Source organism: Rhinichthys klamathensis, unplaced genomic scaffold (assembly GCF_029890125.1).
Source record: "Rhinichthys klamathensis goyatoka isolate OS25496 unplaced genomic scaffold, OSU_Roscu_1.1 h1tg000104l_1, whole genome shotgun sequence".
In the NCBI taxonomy this organism is placed as follows: Eukaryota; Metazoa; Chordata; class Actinopteri; order Cypriniformes; family Leuciscidae; genus Rhinichthys; species Rhinichthys klamathensis.
In genome coordinates this window covers 425,814-445,680 of record NW_026606643.1, presented here as the reverse complement: position 1 = coordinate 445,680, position 19,867 = coordinate 425,814, and the positions used below count along the sequence as shown (strand labels likewise).

The 19,867-nt window shown below is 36.5% G+C and overlaps 2 protein-coding genes across 3 annotated transcripts in view; one reads left to right on the top strand and one right to left on the bottom strand.

Moving 5' to 3' along the window:
* atp6v1b2 (ATPase H+ transporting V1 subunit B2) overlaps window positions 1–19,867 on the top strand; it is a 222,738-nt gene that overhangs the window by 144,589 nt on the left and 58,282 nt on the right. The window contains exon 1 of one of the 2 annotated variants that reach the window (XM_056253253.1): window positions 7,609–7,619. The exons of the other annotated variant lie outside the window; for it this stretch is intronic. The gene's annotated coding sequence lies outside the window, so the exon portion shown is untranslated. Of the gene's footprint in view, window positions 1–7,608; window positions 7,620–19,867 lie in introns of those variants that run through there. 2 annotated transcript variants of the gene reach the window in all.
* Window positions 1–19,867, bottom strand: part of si:ch211-127i16.2 (probable flavin-containing monoamine oxidase A) — a 78,680-nt gene that overhangs the window by 22,186 nt on the left and 36,627 nt on the right. Inside the window, exons 8-9 of the mRNA XM_056253251.1 lie at window positions 6,433–6,533; window positions 4,880–5,038 (exon numbers count right to left, since the gene is read on the bottom strand). Coding sequence (XP_056109226.1) covers window positions 4,880–5,038; window positions 6,433–6,533 — 260 coding nt within the window. The remainder of the gene's footprint in view (window positions 1–4,879; window positions 5,039–6,432; window positions 6,534–19,867) is intronic.

Sequence of the window (19,867 nt, the reverse complement as noted above, 5' to 3'; positions counted from 1 at the left end):
GATGTTTTCATTCACTTAGAGCTATGTTACACACTACGTTACAAAAGGTCATTTTAAAAAATCCATAACTTTGACAAACCATGTACAAATTCATAAGTCAGCACCATTGCTGAGTATTTTCTCCTTAAAACTGCAGTGAAAAAAAAAAACAGCCTCAAAATCGCGGTTTGAAATCGCTGGTGTTTCCGACGTCACAAACTACCTTACAACCAATCACGTCAACGTGTGATCATCAACGAGTAGATCTCTGAGCTGGTGCGAGTGAGTGGAGGTGGGGCTAATTTGCATATTCATAGACCTGTATATACTAAATGAGGCAAGGGTGTAGAGTTACATTCAAGCAATTTTAAGGCATGACAAAAAAAATCAAAGGAAAAAATTATTAAATATGTAATTTTGGTGATCAAAGGTAAGTTTTAAAGGAAAAAATTACTGACTACAGGGCGACTTTAACCAACACACTAAAACACATGTAAAGTATCATTTTAAAATGTTACTGTGCTATTCGATATTACATTTAAAGTTCATATATTTTAAATGCACTAAATTACAACTTCATCATTACTAATTAAGTATAAAGATAAGTTTCATTACAAATGACATTTAAGTACATTTTAGTTAACCATAAATGTTTGTCAGTACTTTCAACAGTACACATTTACCATATTTCAAAGACAATAGAAGTAAAATAGAAAATTACATAACATATGTACTTAAGACCTACTTAAATTTCAAAATCCCTCTAAAGTTCAGCTAATTGTATTTAAAATATATTTAAACTAGAATACACTCTAATTTAATAGTAAATAACAATTAATTGTCTGAAAATATTACATATATTCTTTTAAAGCATATTCTTTTAAAGTATATTATGTCCTTAATAAGTTCTCTTTTTAAAATTACGCTAAACTGTACATTTTCACAAGGGCAGGAAATGGGCTGAGTCCCGTTCTCCAACCTACATCGATCTGAATAAGTCAGTTCCTTTTTATAACTCTATGAGTTATGGGCAGAAAGGGGCCGGGGCGCGCACCCCTGCTGTTACTATGCCAACGAGTGACAGATGTTAAGGGAACACATAAAACTCTGCATCTGCATGTTGTGCACACTTCCACTTGAACCAAGTGTCCCAGACCATAATTCAGCCTACAATTATGGCTTTACACCAGGTAGGGGGCAGGGCGGCAGAGGAACCATATGCGGTGGGTGGTATAAAAGTGTCCATAAGGAGCTTGAGGGGTAGCCGCTATCTCTAATGCCTGCTCATAAAACAAACCGTACAAAATTGCACTTCATGTCCGTTCTTCAAATTTTGCCAGCTCATTCATGTGAAGTTAATGTGGAGTAACGGCAGAAAGCACACGGCTCGCCATAATGTGCTGAGTAGTAAGTCTGGACTTCTTATGGACATCATTCTGTATACAACTGGTGACAACTGCTTTGCAGAGTACAAGACATTTTACAGACAAAACAAAAATGGATTGGCTATTCCAGCATAAAATACCACCATACACAAAATAGTAATGTTGTATTAGTAGATGAGAACCAGTTTGACTTGTCCATCTGATTCATTATGAATGAAGCAACCATAAACTCAGTGGCTTAAAAGAACTCCTCTTGTCTATAATGCATGACTACGGATGGTCTGGGAGTTTTATCATAAGAAGCGAGATGGAAACATGTTTATCATCAGACCAGCTCATCTCGAAGAGGGAGTTTTTAGCTTTAGGCTACAGTAGCTATTTTCTGCATGCAGGATGTGTGGCTATCTTTGTTTGATTGAGCATCGAGTAACAGATAAATCAATATTTTGCCACATTATCAGTCAGGAAAAGACCCTTTGAAGACTCAAAGCTGGAAATATTTGTTTTCCCAAGATAAGGCTTCCAGTTTAAAACTGTAGCAAAGACATTTAGCTAATCGCTTATAAGATTAGAATGCTGAAAAAAACATTTGTCCTTCATTCCACTGGCTCAAACACTCACAAAGACTAGCTTAAACTAGCATGTTAGCAAAATTGGTTATTTTTGTTATTTTAGAATTATTTATTTTATATTTTAGTATTAGTTATACAATAATATTTTTAAATTATTCATATTTTGAATTAGCTTTTGTTTTTATATTTTCAGTTCAAAATTTTATTTTAGTTTTAATCATTTTAGAACTTCAACTTCAACTTATTTATTTCAGTTAATTGCCAAGACAACATTCCTATTTGGGATCTGTGACATCACACGGGCAAACACATTTGCATATGACCACCTCCAGAGCAAGACATGGACGAATAGTTATACATCATCGCACCATAGGCCCTGCCCACTGTCATTCAGTCGTTTAAAGACTGACATTCGTCTACATTGGATGTGAGCGTTGCGTCAAAAGCAAATAGAACCCATTATAATCACTGACGCTGTCTACACTGGTGTCAGGGTTCTGTAACTTCAGTCTGTTGATTCTTGCTCTGACACTCCTATTGTTATGGTGAGCGTGCGGTTCAGAGTTTGCAAAAACATCTCGCATGGATGGAAGAGCGTACAGCCCAAGCGAACTTGGAACCTCATGCTCACCATGACAAGACAATAGGAGTTTCAGAGCTCTGTCACCAAACCAAGAATAAACAGACTGTAGTGACAGAACCCTGACAACTGGATACAGTGTACAGATGCCCATTCATTTTCTGCTGTACTCCACGCACTGGAGTCTGTCGACAACAGAACAAATGGAAGGGTAAAAGGAAGCGTTAAAGAACGTTCGCTTTGACACATCCATTTTAAACAGCTCATTAGCTAATTTCTGTAGAGACTTCAGAAGGATAGCATCAGGAACAAGTGGGTGTTTTTTTTTATGACGGCCCAGATTGCGTCAGATGATTATTAGGCCGTGAGACAGAGGGTTGGATTGGTACCATTTTGAGGGATTAAACCGCATGGTGATTTTTGTGTAGGTATATGACCCTGTATTTGAAAAATGTGTGATAGCATTAGATTCAAGGTAGTTTTTGGTTACGGAGGACAATTTTCAAACATATGTCAAGAAAAAGGATAAATGAATTTATCTTTAAATAAATTTTATAAAATTTTTATACATTTTTATAATAAAAAAAATTATACATTTTTTTAATACATTTTTTAAATTATAAAAGGATACATTTTTCTCTCTTGTAGTCACTGAACACCTTACCTTGAGGTAGGATGATATAAGTGTTGATTTCTAATGAAAGCTACCATGGATCGGATGCTATCACACATTTTCCAACACTAGAGATGTGTACCTTCGTGAAAATCAAAAAGAAATTTAATCCCTCAAAATGGTACCGGTAGCCCAAATTTGGGGTCCCGTCTCATGGCCTATATATGTTTGTTCATCATTTTGTTTTGTAAACGAGGCAAAACCGAGGTGAAATGGAGAGTTTCACAAAGAAAATTTTGTTGAAAGATGAAACAAGACATACCTGGGAACAATCAAAGTCCACACAAGACCAGGGTGTCTTGTTTCCCAATTACCCCTTGTGTATTAATGCTGCCTTCGCTGCCTTTGAAATCCCATAATCCCACAATCCTGTGCTTTCCATTCTGTGACAGTTGAGCTAAAAAAATAAAGATGGCATCTGAAAGTTGCGGTTGCTGGTCAGTTTGTGTGTAAATGTACGTTTCTGACCAATGTTTTCCACTTCTGATGTCATTCCTAGCAAGAACTTACTCTAATTAATCATAGTAATTAAATATTTGCTTAGTTTTCACCAAAGCTCTGTCTACTCTGCTGTAGATCATTAAACTGTTACGCTGTTACGAGGTGCCTTTATGCACAAACGCTTCCTGCAAAGTCATTGCCTGATAAGGCAGCGAGGCAACAAGCCAGCTGCCTACGTTTTCAGACGCAGCCTAAGTTTTTCATCTAATATTTATATGGTATATTATTTCACCTTTATTACAATTACTAAAAAAGATTTTTTTATTATCTACATTAACATTAACAACACTGGTGCTGGTCTAGTTGGTGGACCAACATAGACATGATTTTCTTCAGCAAAATGTAGCTCGTACTCATATTCCTATGAATGGGAGAAAGTGCAATCGCTAAATGGTAAAGTCATTGATTCACTGCAGCTGACATTAGAAGCTAAGTCAGTGTTCTGAGACGCACGCTTAGAACTGCACATGCGCATTGGCTGGTCCAGCCTGAAAAGTTCATTAATTTTTTTAACGCTACCTTAACATAAGAAAACACATTTATGAGACAACTGTCGTCCGTTGTTGTCTGAGATTTCAATGGTGATTTCAAATATGAAATTTAATCGTCAACTTGGTGAACAGCTTTGGAGAATTTGATGATTCCCCATTTATAGAGATAGGAGATGTACTTGCATGACGGAAATAGCTGCCCGAGGGGGGTTTAAAAAAAAAACGCTTGAGTAAAATGACTTGTCTTGAAGGAACTTTTATATTGTTTTCTATAGGTAGACAGATTGTTTTTGAAGCCTCTTAAAAATATGAAACAGACTTTGAAATGGGAATGCTAAAAGATTTCTCCACATATTATAGATTTCCTCAAGTTCAGCTAGATGAAGCAAACCAGTACATGAGCATCCAAAACGGTTGTGAGCAGCTGTCTGTCTTTTCTTTTCAGCAGGGTATTATGACTGATATGCTTTACAAGGGCAGATTTTGAGCAACTAAATGTCAAAACGTATTTATTTTCACCTATTGAGTCACTGTCTAAGTATTCCTATGAAAGTGTGAAACTGAGAATAGACCTGACACCGGAACATAATGAACTTCTTTCTCTTTATCTCACACTCCTTCCTTCCATTTCTCACTCCAGTTCAGCTCACTATACAGTATGTCTCTGTTTTTCATAAACCAAATTCTTTGTCTCTCACCTTTCTCTCGCTCCAGTCAAGGGCCTGTACACCAGTGATGAACCCCACCAATGCAGGATTGCCTTTCGGGCTGGTGGCGTCAAATGTGACGCTTAAAGGGCAGCACTCGGAGGGGCGAACCACAATTTCCCCCGAGAAACCCTTTTCCTTCCAAAATGCCTGTGAAGTCAGATCAAAAATGCAGAGAATCAACATCCCTGAAAATGAAAAGCATTCATTCTTGATTAGCACTATGCTGACAACTGACATTATCTGCATAAATGTCAACTATATTTGCATAAATGTAAATATTCAATTGTAGATTTATAAGATTTTATATGCATTATCTGCATATTGATCATCTCTCTCCCTTTTGAACTGAGGTGCTACGTGGCCCATCCAAAATACACTTTTCAATGGGCCACGTAGCACCTCAGTTCAAAAGGGAGAGAGACTAGCTTAGATTAGCATGAATGGGATTATTGTTCCCATAACAACTTATCTTGTTATTGTTTTAGTTTAATGGATAGTTGTTACTTATCATCATCAACTATCCATTAAACTAAAACAATAACACATATATAATAAATTACTTTGTTCTTAAAATGTTTGTTTGTTCCTAAAATATAAATGCATCTATTGTAATTCATAATCACATTCTGCCTATGTGCAGTTTCAAATATGTAGTACTTTTCCAAAACAGCACTTTATCTGAAGCACCTTATTTAAAAAAGAAAAAATAGCTTATGTGTGTATTCCTCATTTGTAAGTTGATTTGGATAAAAGCATTTGCTAAATAAATAAATGTAAAATATATTCATTTATATTTTTACATTTATTCATTTAGCAAACTTGTGTTTCATGTATATATGCAATTAGAGATAATAAGAAAGATTAAAATACACTTTTAAGCACTCAGACAGGCTTTCATGGACTACAATTTTAATGTGCTGCACAGAAAAGCTTCTCCCTGAAAATCCCTGAGAATCTCCCAGATTCACAAGAGGTTTGATCGATCATTTTGTTTCCCTGAATTGTAGCGTCACATAGTTATTAAATGCATAATAAAATATATAAATAATCAATTCACATTAACACAATCTACATTTCAGAGGCCACTGGGAGTGATTTTTGTGCATCTTTGGTTTCAGTTGGTTCTAATCAAATTTATGATAAATTTAGGTGTGAACTTATTATTGAATCAATATTTCTCACGTTTTATGCACAAGTTGTTAATGAATGAAACTCATGATCTTAATTAATATACAAAAGATAGAAAATATTCAAGTAAACATTTCACAGTTGACAGACAAGGCTTATCCTCTAATTAAGGTGGTTTCTCCAGTCACTGCAGGGCCAAAATTAAATATTAAATTAAAGTGAGGGCTTATACTGAATATGGTAGACTGAGCACTAGGAGACAGCTCTCCATGCCTTTGCACATTTTAACTTCATTATAGAGTATAATGCAATAGAGCCATAGGGGAAGTAACTGCACTGCGCTGCGCTAGGAAAGCCAGGAAAGCCAGTAAAGCCGGCTGTGGGTAAGTGGATGGGTTATGCGTGTTACTCACAGTGGGGTACGTGACGATAAATTTCGTCATGTGGCCCATGGGCAGGCACTGGATGAGGCGCTGGCGCTCAGCTGGCAGGGCAGGCTCGTAGTGGATCTGGGCTGGAAATGAGGGCATAATTAGCACTGAATGAAAAGCCGTTTAGTGCTAAAAAAGAACAGTGGAATGATACTGACATAAAATAGGAAGGACAGATGAGAAAGGTAACAGCTCTGTTCTTAAAGTTGTAATGAAACAGAAGTTGTGATAGTCTTTTCTTCCCGTGTCGTATATTCGAGTAAAATGGCTTCTTAAACAAGAAAAAATGTAGGGAAGGACTTGACTTTGTTCTTGGGGAATTGATTGGATGATTGTGATTTGATAATGCTGCTATCTCATGTGAGTGACGGGTTTTCCTATCCGTGATGTGGACGCATACATAATTTATAATAAATACAAAATAAAAAAACGGTCAATTTTGATTCCATGGTGACTTTAAAAGTAGTAAGCTGCATTGTTGCCAACTGTCTTCATAGGCAGCTACCTTCTAAGAAAGCATTTAACCATCATTGAACCTCGTAAAGGAGCAAAACTGTATACATTGGATTAAGAGTGTTATAAAGGGGAGGACAGGACTGAATAGAAATACACATTTTAAAGAGCAATGGGAAACAGAAAATGGACTCCCAGATGAGGGGAAAGGGAAAAATGGGAAGCACAGACAGGAAGAATATGGTATAGAATAACTCATAGGTCTCAGATCATCCCTGGGTATTGATTTAGGTGGCTATACCTTCTAATCAAGCAGCACTTTGGAAAATTGGATCTAATACCCCAGTGACTAGCTCTCCATGAAATTGCCAATCTATTAAAGAATCCCTGCGATTTAACACTACTACTTTGTTTTCTTAAAAGCCATAATTAAGGCTTAGTCATTTCGCGAGTGTGGGGTATCCAATAACTTTATGTGCGGCCCACAGGGCCATCTCTATGTCTGCGTAACGTTACCAGTGCCAGAAGGGACCCTGACCCCAGTTTTGAAAAGACAGCCTTTTTGGCAACAAGCCAACATGTGAACTAGCCTTTTGAAGAGAGGACACACAAATAAATGTTAGCCTACCATCCAGTTGGTCAATTGAGAAGTAAATGCTTGAGAAGCATAACAATATTAAAAGATATGAAAAAGATTAATTAAGCCAGGATTAGGCCATAATTCAGTTGGGACATGTAGGTAACTTCTATAAACGTGCCATAGAAAAAAACATTATTGGCGTGCATCTTGGGAGAAAACAATTGCACTGACATATTTTAAGATATATCAGTGCAAGTTGCTTTCAGTTAAAAACAGCTCAAGAGGGGGTACATGAACAAAATGCTGAATTTTGCCATTCATTTAATTCTACCCCACTTTAAAATAACATTAAAACAGTGCATGTATTTCAAACAGGCAAAATGCCATAAAAAAAGGTCAAATAGATGACATCCAATCAAATGACCTCATCTTCTGCAGTGGACTGCATTCACACAAGCAGCGTGCATATGAGGTTGTGTACAGGGTATGCTACAATGTTCTCAACAATATACCTTTGTAAAAGTAGTTATTTAGCACTTATTAGCATGAAGAAAAATATAGACACAGACTGTGGATAGAGGCATGCCTAGAGGGACCGCGGTTGACCCCTCATATAATCTCACAAAATCCTGTGGGAAACACTGAATGTGATTATCTTAAGAGCTGGAAATGAAAAGCAATTACAAAACACCAGGGTTATTATAACAAAAGGGACAAAAAAGGGAGCTCGGATACTGTTGGGAAGGAAATTGTCACTAAGTCCATCTGTAAAATGTTTAGCAAATCACCCAACATCTCATTAAAGTGGATCCATTCCAGAATTACGCAGAGAAGCATTTTAATTGGAGCTAATGTTAATAAACGTCTCTGTCCAGACTGAAAAATCAAACAGGACAAGCGATGTGGAGAAGCGCTACGTTGTAATTGTGTAAAGCGACGGCAATCAGAAAAAGATATTTTGATTACATTATGTTTCACGAACACTTTGCTAATTGAACAAGAGGCTCTGATTAGCACATTTCCATTGTACAAACCCTCTGGCAGAACCCTTTCCATTCTTTTAATGGAAAAAACAACAACAAGGCAAAACATGTTTCTAACGTATCTTTTCTTAACCATGATTTATTTTTGCGATCATTTATATGTGACCGCCAATCCCATGACAGCCCACATGAATCTGCCTCTCGAAAGGGCTGTGATGGCAGACAGGGGAAACAGATCTAATTTAACCGCAGTGACTGAGGTGTAGTGTTGCTCTCGTTGATTGAGAGCAATCGCTCTGCGTCTGGCAGTCCATCATAACTGTGTGCTTGTAAGAGACAGCAACTGTCTGCTTGCTTCAATTTGCTAGATGTTAGGAAACTGCAACACCACCAATCTGGCAGCCACACAGGGAGACAAAGGGATGAGCAACTTTAGAAGAAATTAAGAGATGTTTGTGTACATTTTATATTGATTATGGAAGTGGAAATTCATCAAATTGCAATCAAATGATGGAGTGTTAAATAGGCATATACTAGGGTTGCATGATATATCAAAATAAAATATCGCAACATTGCTTAGTGTAATTGTCAAATCGCGAAGGCTGCAATATAATTAAATAAATATATTTATATTTATTATAAACGTTTATCATGACGTTTATCATCCAAGTGGATGCTGCACATTGGTGGTGGTTGAGGAGATTCCCCCTTCCATGTGAAGCGGTTTGAGTGCCTAGAAAAGCGCTATATAAATTTAATGAATTATTATTATTATTATTATATGCACTACCGGTTTCAAAGTGAAGTGCGCCATTTACACACCTCTGATATTGTGAGTTGCATAAATGAACACAGTGCCGAGCTTCACTCTGAAACCACAGCGCATATTTTTATTTCGCAGAAACCTAACAAAAAAGCTTGAAATTAAGAAGTCAATAAATGTTTGTAATTTTTATTTTTAATAATAATCAATAAAATCATAATGATTATTAACAGTGTGAATGTGGCTTTGAGAGATTAAAAAAAACAAACATTTTGCAACACTAGAAAAAAATTTGGTGTAGGATTTACCTTGAAACAAGTTTCACTCAGAAATTGCTTGTACATTTCACAAATAATTACAAAGAAATGGCAAGTAATACATTGAATTAAACAAAATTTCTGAAGTAGAAACACTGAAATAGTATATTGTAAAACATACTCCAATTATCTTTTTTAACTTTTTTAACAGTGAAGCTTTTCCTTAATCGTTCAGCCCTAAAAGGATTTTTGCGTTAAAGTGTTCAGAGAAATAGTTAAGCTTTATTTTTTTATATATATTTATTTTCAATGCAGATGCACTTCCCAACAAAATCACCCCACTTAAGATTTTTTCAAGTCATCATTCAAATCAAGTTCTCATTTTAAAGAGCCAATTAGGGAGTGAGATATGTTTGTCTTTACCTGATTTGCATAATTCTTTTAGTGAACAAGATGTTAAATGCAAATAAACAACACTATGCACACTCCACAGGTATGTGGCTGCAGTTCAAGCTTTCGTGAATTCCCAGGATATTTTACAGACCATATTCTAGATCCTCCTACACTTCAGTCAGTCTGTCGCTCTCTTTCTTGCCTTAAGGTTTTTTTTCTGTGTGTGTGTGTCTTTGTGTTGTCTCTTTTCCCCCTCACTCCTTGGCATCTCTGTCACCTATGTTACCCAGGTAGCCGTGAGTGGTGGAACAGACAGTTATAGCATAACCTCAGGCTAATGGGCCACAGGTGCTCTCAGCATTTCTCTAGGATACCCTCCTGCTCGGAGCCTTTGGGAAAACTATACTTAAAAAGGAAGGGGGAAAAAAGATTCACTTGTTTACGCTAGTGATGCAGTGAAACTGAAAATCCTGGATACGGCTGAAAACGTACTAATTATCAGGTAGCAATTGCTTTGAATAACTAAACTAATTAAATATAATATATAACATAATATAATATATAAAATAATATAATATAATATATATACACATACATTAAAAATATTTTTAAAAGTATGACTCATCCTGCACTTCATAGATTTTTGACCAATCAAATGCTTAAAGAAATGACAATGTGAGGGACATTGCCTGTAACAGTCTGGGAATTGATTATTTTTTAAGGGACAATTCTTTACTCAAAAATAATATATTTAGGCCTAAAATTAAGATGTATGTATTTGAATTGCATATAAAATTTCCATCCAATTGAATTTGCACTATTTAATAGGAAATATGTCAAGACAGGAGAGAAAGGAGACATTTTAATTGTTTATTAATAACAAGTGTTTTCAGTCATTGTGGGCTGCAAAGATGAAGTTGAGGATGCGGACTCGCGATCTTTGAACGCACCAGAGAGAAATGTATACATTTCAGAAGGATTACATAGGCAGAGAGCAGTTTGTCTTTCGTTTTGATTTGTTCTGTTTAAAAGTAGACATTTCAATAGATATATTTCTCAGGTCTATACGCTGAGTTTAGGTTCATTTATGAGACGAGTTGCAGTTCACTCGCCGCGTTTCGAGATTATCTATTGTCTGTTATATTTACTTCTTATTTATTAAATCCAGGCATTTGGTTGATGAAACATTGATTAAAATTAAGATATAATTAATACAAAACGAAATTGACTTTAATGAAAGGCTTTGTGCTTTCTGTTCGAGGTAGGCCTATGTGAAAGTTTTAAAGCACTTTAGTGCCGCTTTCGGAGCTTGTCACGTCCGTTTTTTCCTCATAAATGCGAACACGAAAAATAAAATAAAATGAATATTATATGTTCTGTTGAGAGCCAACTCTTCTTCATCCAGTGGGTAGTAGACTATTACTTTTGATTTGCGCAGTGTAATTCACTGAATTGATTTCTCTGCTGCCAGCCTCTGTCACGTATTGTGTGAGCTTGTGACTATTGCAAGCGTGCAGCTGAGAAATCCTAATTATATTGTCTGCTATATTTAGCCTACTTCTTATTTATTAAATCCAGGCAATTAATTTATTAAACATTGATTAAAATGCGTGGCGCGAGCGACAATTCTCCGACAGTAAACGGATGGCCCATTCTGCTCTGTAACGGGTGCTTTTCCGCGTCTCGGGTAAACAGCTGTTGCGACTCACGCGAGCAATAACGGCCGTGTCTGGTGTGTAGACACAGTGTTAAAGCTCATTCCGCCTATAACGCTACGTTACAACATCAAGCAATATTCCAATAATTTATATAATTATAACACTTTATATAGGGCCATTTTGCATTAAAGGGTTAGTTCACCCAAAAATGAAAATTCTGTCAGTAATTACTCACCCTCATGTTGTTCCAACCCCATAAGACCTTCGTTCATCTTCGGAACACGAATTAAGATATTTTTGATGAAATCTGACAGCTGGATCACTCCTCCATACTAGTCCATAGGCTTCTTCAGGGATTGAACTTGCCGGCCTCGAAAAGTTATTAAAGACATCGTTAAAATAGTCCAAGTGACTACAGTGGCTCAATCTTAAGTTTATCAAGCGACGAGAATACTTTTTGTGCGCAAAAACAAACAAAAATAACTACTTTATTTCAACTATTCATGTCCTTCTCTTTGGGCCTCTAGTCAGTTAACGTAGTGTGATTCCGTAGAGCTACGTCACATGTAGGCTCACTATTGGCCGACACTGGTCATGTGCGTGATGCGTGTGACGTACAACAACAGAAGCTTACGCTATTACACTAGTGAACTGACTCGAGGCCCAAGGAGATGGACATGAATAGTTGAAATAAAGTCGTTATTTTTGTTTGTTTTTGCGCACAAAAAGTATTCTCGTCGCTTGATAAACTTAAGATTGAGCCACTGTAGTCACTTGGACTATTTTAACAATGTCTTTAATAACTTTTCGAGGCCGGCAAGTTCAATCCCTGAAGAAGCCTATGGAGGAGTGATCCAGCTCTCAGATTTCATCAAAAATATCTTAATTCGTGTTCCGAAGATGAACGAAGGTCTTACGGGGTTGGAACAACATGAGGGTGAGTAATTACTGACAGAATTTTCATTTTTGGGTGAACTAACCCTTTAAGAGTAGCCTAGTTTCACGTTTAGCAGGTACATTTTGCTTACTACTTATTTAAAATAGTATAAAAGTCTGTACATTATGTAATTATAAACGTTTTCATTATGATATTATACATTTTACTTTAGTAAAAAGATCTGAGTTCTTCCTCCACTGGTAGAGATTAGAGGAATTAAGACCAAAAACAGAAGATAATGTCAGTGACACTTTTGATATATTTATTGATACAAGTTGTTTTATATAACGTGACTAAATTAAAAGACAAAGTCGTCAGTGAAGATTATGCAACAGTATTTAGAATATAATATAAAATAACATGCAATGCAAACTAGTTTGGTTACAGCTCAAATGTATCATTCTCATTCTATCATTCCCCCTGCTTCCATTACATATCACTCAAGTGTTTGATCACCACATTTGAGTGATCATTGCAAAACGTTTATATATTTATTCTGTTTAAATACTGTGTATTCTATATACAGTACCCATCAAACGTTTGTACACACCAATAGGAAAGTGTGTCCAAACTTTTGACTGGTACTGTACTATAATACACATAAATAATATTGCTACTGTACACATAAATAATATCGGCCGATATATCGGTATCAGGCTTTTTTTTTATCGGCATCGGCATCGGCCCCCAAAAATCCATATCGGTCGGGCTCTACTCCATTCATCTGTAAATGGCAAAAGTGATACCAACAATTTGGTGATTAAAGGTTTGGGTATAAAGCCTGTCCTTTTGAACACATTCCCAAAGCGCTGAGAAATTGGAAATAATCTGGCACTCTTAAACAAAAACAAAAATCTGTTTAAACTTCGGTGTAACCACCCTTAAAAATAGGTCACTGCAGTCAAACGGATGCTAATATATTGCTTCCCTTCTTTCTTAAAGTATAAACAGGCCTCTAAGCGAAACTTGCCTCCACCGTAGCCCGCTGTCACTGGAGATGTTCTCTCATCAAAGTGGAGTCAATAGGAGGCTGGGCCGGGGACCGTTTTCTCTGCCAGTCAGCTCAAATTGCATGCAGCTGCAATGCCAGCTAAGTCAGGTACAGCGTTTTGGAGGAAGACTGGGGAGTTAAATATAGCAACCAACCGGCTGCACCCGGTTATGCTTCGACACGCCACAAACCCACCGAAGGAATGCGTCCAAACCTGTTTGAGCATCTTAACGCCAACCAAAATACCAAGACAAAAAAGCACATACATCCCACAACCTGACTAATCGCCGGCATAATGTAGGCTTGATGCAGCAAAGCATGAATACTTCATGGTTTTATACCACGCAAAACAATTCCAGCAAACACACACGCACACACACACATTCGTTTCTCATGGTTGCCCACGCACACCCACACTTCATATTCTGTCCTCTCCCCAACTGTCACAGAAATCCAGGATTGCGAATACGGTTTTAACACACGGATATAAAGCGATTGCTCGAAGACGTCTGTCCCGCTGACTTTACTCGTGACAGCCATTACCTATGACTTTAAAAGTAAAGAAATATCTAAAAACTGTAAATCCAAATCCAAGGCAAAAGTGTCCAATTCACTATCAGAGAAACAGTTCACCCACATATAAACATTCAATTATTTTTCATTCATCCTCATGTCTCTCTAAACCTATATGCTGTTATTTGTATGCTAATATGCATAAAGAAATGCACCTTTTGGAATGCAATAGAAGTTCATTGTAACCAGAGGCTCTAAAAAGGTCAATTTTTCCATTTAAATTTTTCTGGACTCAATTAAATTACATTTTAATAATTAAAAAGCATGTCTAATCAGTGGAGTTTTAATTTAATAATTTTCTTTCTCTTTACAATAATAGGGCCATATGAAATGTTTTTTTCTCAGATATCCTGTGTGTATCATTTATTTTTCAAAGACACTAGTCCATATCATGATATAATTAAGTGTACAGCCCTTTATTCATCCCAAATTTGCCAAATTCTGTGACATTCCACGTTATACAGTCAATTCCATTTTTGTGACTGGATTCCGTGATTCCTTCATATGGCCCTAATAGTACTTAATTGTATGATTTCAGAAGACAGAGACCATGAGTTATTTGGACCACTATGTTAGTGTTTTGGAGCTTGAATGCCAAGAACGTGTGTTTTATAATTATTATTTTTTTAAACAACAACACATGTGTTTGGAATGCTACTAAATTGACAATTTTCATATTTGGCTGAATTATTCCTTAAAATACTTAATAATGTACAAAAACTCAATATTAAAAGTATACATTGAGACCTTCAAAGTCTTCAATCACCTGGCATGGCAAACTGAAGCACAATAAAGTATCAAGTCAAGCACATTAATCATTGAAATGGAGGTGGTGGGGAAGTGACTTCCCTCATTATAAAAGATAGATGGATGGGAGGTTAAAACATTGTTCTCCATCAGCCCGGATGACAAGACCACACGTAGAGTAAGTGAGTCTATAGGCTTTACAAACAAAAAAAAGCCCTGTGTTATAAATAAGTGTTTGTTCTTAGTTGAGTTTTAATGGATTTTTAGTTTGTATTCATTAGTTTCCTGTTTTCCTTTGTTCTTTTCCCATTTCTCTTGTGTTGTCATGGTTACTATGTCATTAGTTTGTTTAGTTCAGCAGTGTTACATTAATTACCTTGTTAGTCAGCATACTTCCGTTCAGCCTTTTCCTGTGTTTAAGGTCCGGTCTCGTTTGCGTTAGCGTTTGGGTATGCAACTTCCTTTTGTTCTGTTTTATGCTGTGGATTACTATTAACCCTCTGGGGTCGGCAAACGCGCCGGCGCGTTTTGCTCGATTTTTTTCACATAGCAGCAAAATAGACTTAAAATACTCCGTCATTTCTGGTTCATACTTAAGAAATATATAAAAAAAAAACTGTTGAATGTCTTCTTTTTTATGTGTCCACTTACAATCGAAACAAAACATTGTGCTTTTGTAAAATAAAGAAAATAAACAGGGTGTGCTTTCTGGCTCTCCGTCACCGTGAACTTTTGTTTTGGAGCACGTCTCTAAACTTTAAAAAAAACTCAGCGAATACTATTCACCCAGGCATGAGCTATATATCTTTATAATCATTTAAGTGTGTACTTTTAAATAGTCTAATTCATAACAAAAACAAATATTCTCTGTTTATGTAATCTATATGAAAAAAGAGAGATGTCACCCGTTCTCATATAAGCTCATTATCTTTTAATTTGATCACGCCCACTGAGAGCGTGCGCTATTCAAACGCAAATGATCTGAGGCGATACATGCAAACATGTCAACGCCCCCACATCAATGCGATAAAACATTTATCAGATTACAGTAGGCTACCTTACGTCGTCTTGCGAGGCTGTAAGGAATAATCCTAAAATACATCAGAAGTGCTGGTTTAAATTCATTTCGAGGAGCGATGGATCAAGCTGATGTAGTACGTTTTTTATTATTAAGTGCTTTGTTGTAATCGCGATATGGAATAGCCTATGTAAACCGCAAAAAGACTGTTTAAATATGAATCGCTTTCTGTGTTTGAATGAATGAACAGCTTTTACCAAACTATATTGCTATGCTGAGATGACTAAAAATCGACTGAAATATGTTGAAATAAAATTCTTTGTATAAGCAACTTAAAGACTCATGTTTGAACTTTATCCTTCTTCATCATCTGTCTGTGCGACACTTGCTGACACCCTGACTATATCAGTTTGGACACTGTAAATAGCAGTTTAAAAAATTTAATTAAATAATAATTCAGTGAGGATAATTAAACAAATGAAAAAAAAAACAAAAAAAGATGACAAAATACGCTTTAGAACTTCTCGGTTACATATGTAACCCTCGTTCCCTGAAGGAGGGAACGGAGACGTAGTCGACGTCGACTGAATGGGATCACACCAGGGAGCCAGTCATCTTCAAAGACTGTAGAAACGAGCCAATGGAATCGCGGCGTGGGAATAAATACAGAAGTGGATGCACGCACTAGTTGCTTTTTCGCTGAGGAGCCGAGCGTAACTCGGAGTCAGCGGTGGTCCAGCAATAGTGGCGAAGGGACTACATACGTAACCGAGACGTTCCCTTTCAGTCGCTCATGTTCGACGTAGTCGACGTCGACTGAATGGGATCACCATTGAAAATGCCACTACTGCCGTGCAAAGGCAAAAGACCGTAACTTCGTTTTTGGTCGAAAATTAGTTATTGATATTTTTGGCACATTCAAGACCTCCTTTATCATGTGGATAAGTATCTTGAGTCAATTCTGTCGTTTGTTCGAGAAAATAATGGTTTGTCTTAACCGTAACTTCCAAAAGCCCATGAGAAACCAAGGCAGAACACCGTGACACCAGTTACGGCTCTTTGGCTTAGTTTTGGAACGCTCATATTGAGTTACGGCACTCTGCCTTTGTTTAGCCGCGCGTCAATATGAAGTTACGGTGCTGGCGTTCTATCAAATAATGCTACCTATCAGATTATACGGTGTTCTGCCTTTGTTTTACTCTCCATTAAAATTGAAATTACGATGTAGCCTGTGTACTTTGTACAGCTACCATCCGTCCCTGTAACTTCTGATGTCCTCAGAGCTTTGTCCTGCACTAATGCGGTCAGAACATTTAGTATGCTCTTACCCTCTGGGGTCTGAGGTGTTTTCGGGGTCCTTGAGATGTTTTGGCATGCTCTGACATTTGTGCTTTTTTCAGTTGCTTATAAACATATTAATGGCACAGGTGAAATTACACTCTATATAGCACACACAGGGCTACCATAATGTGTGAGCAACATGTATGTACATGTTTGTATTTTTGAGAGAATATTGTTTATGCGTGGTTATTGAAAAAACTAAAAACTAAAGTTTATAATATAAGGCCACAAATAACATACTAAATATTTGTCCACAAGACTTTTGACTAGTGGATGTTATCGCCTAGAGTTTTTGCTTCAAATTGATCTGAAAATCATTCTGCCTTATCATTCACATAAAACAATAGATTGTTTTAAATTGTGAAAAACATTTTTTTGTTTGCAAAGGCAATATGCGGATGGGCGGAACGGCCCAACCCCCTCATGAATAATTAGGCAGTTCTCACCTGAGCAGTCTGCATACTAATGAGCCTTTCATTCAGGGGTGTCACACAAGAAAGAATGCAAGGACAATATATATACACTACCGTTCAAAAGTTTGGGGTCAGTGAGAATTTTATTTTTATTTTTTGGAGGAAAGAAAACAATACTTTTATTTATCAAGGAATAATTAATTTGATCGAAAGTGACAGTAAAGACATTTATAATGTTACAAAAGTCTTTTGAACTTCCTATTCATCAAAGAATCCTAAAACAAACAAAAAAACTGTACAACTGACAGACCAACAACTGTTTCAACATTGATAATAATAATAAATGTTTCTTGAGCATCAAATCCTCATATTATACTGATTTGTGAAGGATCATTTGACACTGAAGACACTGACATTGGTGATGCTGAAAATTCAGCTTTGATCACAGGAATAAATTACACTTTACTATATATTCACACAGAAAACAGCTGATTTACACTGGAGATAATATTTAATACTATAACTGATTTTTGTTGTATTTTTAATCAAATAAGCGCAGCCATGGTTAGCAGAAGAGAATTCTTTTAAAAGTATTTAAAATCGTACCGACCCCAAACTTTTGAACGGTAGTGTATATAAATAAATAAATGTTTATACACACACACACATATATATATATATATATATATATACAAAGAATCAAAATTTAAATGAAAGCCAAAAGCACATTTATAGTCAGACCTTTTAGCCATCCACATACCATTTTTAGCCATCCACCGCGGTAAAAATAAACCAGTCGCATTGCAAAGTCGTTCGCGAAATGACCGCCAGGTGGCTCAAAGAGACATTTAGCAAAACGTAAGTGGGGCTAATGTCTGTAGCCTAAGGATGAAATACTACAAGTTATGGTAATTTCCAAATAAGCCTACAACAAATTGTTGGTCATACAGATAAGATATAATCTTTTAAAACTTTAAAAGGCTAAAGTAGGCCTACACTCTCACCGGCTAAAGACAAAACGTTTTCTCGCTCATGTCAGAAACAGACGTTTGGGTATTTCTCAGTGAGAAAATTCATAGCCGAGCGGTAGAACTTACGGTTCATCATCAAGATGACACAGGTTCAAATCCCGCACAAACATGGTCTGCTGTAAATTTTATATTTATTATTGCAAAGAGATTTGTCTAGCTCTAAAACTCTGTTACACCATACAGTTTTTTTTTTGCTTATATTTATAAAATACAATTATCATGCATTTCCATTTCACACTAAGTAAAAATACAAAAAAACAAAATAGTATCCAACAGAACGACTTTGCATCTGTATAATAATAGGCTACCAATCGTAATTTCAAAAGCAGTTCTGTAAAAAAATAAATTATATATAGCCTATATATATAGGCTATATATATATATTTTTTTTTATTCCAGGCTCTCATGCCACACCCCCGATTTCTCACGCTGAAGTGTCAACCCGGTCGGTCAAATTCCTGAAGGATATAGTTTATCTATAGATACCTGTTGAGCCACTCGTGATCGACTAGTTATTATACCGCAAATTAGTTAAAATATCCCGTAATCTATCTAGAGCGAGCGTGCATGCGAGACAGATATTGTGCTCCAAACCGTGCGCGCGCATGGCAGAGGGGTCTGTTCCCTAACCTAGAGTTTTTAAAAACATTGTTTTAAGTAAAGTGTGATTTGCCAGGGGGGATTGTGATTTCCTTCTGGTCTAAACATCCCTGCTTCTGCTGAATTATTTTAATCCCCACACCCCTCCCTCCACAGCTAATCAGTGCTATAGGCTACTTCATCAATATCAAATATATAAAATAGAGATATGCAACAGGCACGTTTAAACGACAAACAATAAAATCAAAACCAGCGTTTCAGTTGTTCATTAGTTCCAGTGGCCTTAATGCATGCACGGCTTTTCAAATTTCACAAAGCGTGTTGAGATTATTTTGAATGAAATATTGAAGTTTATAATTAAGTGTTTTGGCACACCACGCCGAGTGGCCCTATGCATTTTTCTAAAGTCGGGTTTTATTCTGGCATGGTGAGTTAGTGTTCGACAAACACGGCGGCGCGTTCATTTAGATTAATTTATTTTTCTCATTATTACAGCTAAAATAACTTAGTAGGCGACTCCGTAATTTTTTGGTCATACAGATAGTAGCTTACATCGTTCAAAACTGTAAACTTGTATTCATATTAGGCTAACGACAAAAACAGTAGGCTATAGGCTATCTGTCGTCTCTGTCTTCGGGAACTGCGCGTCACAAAAATGAACCGAAAGCCACTTCAGCTC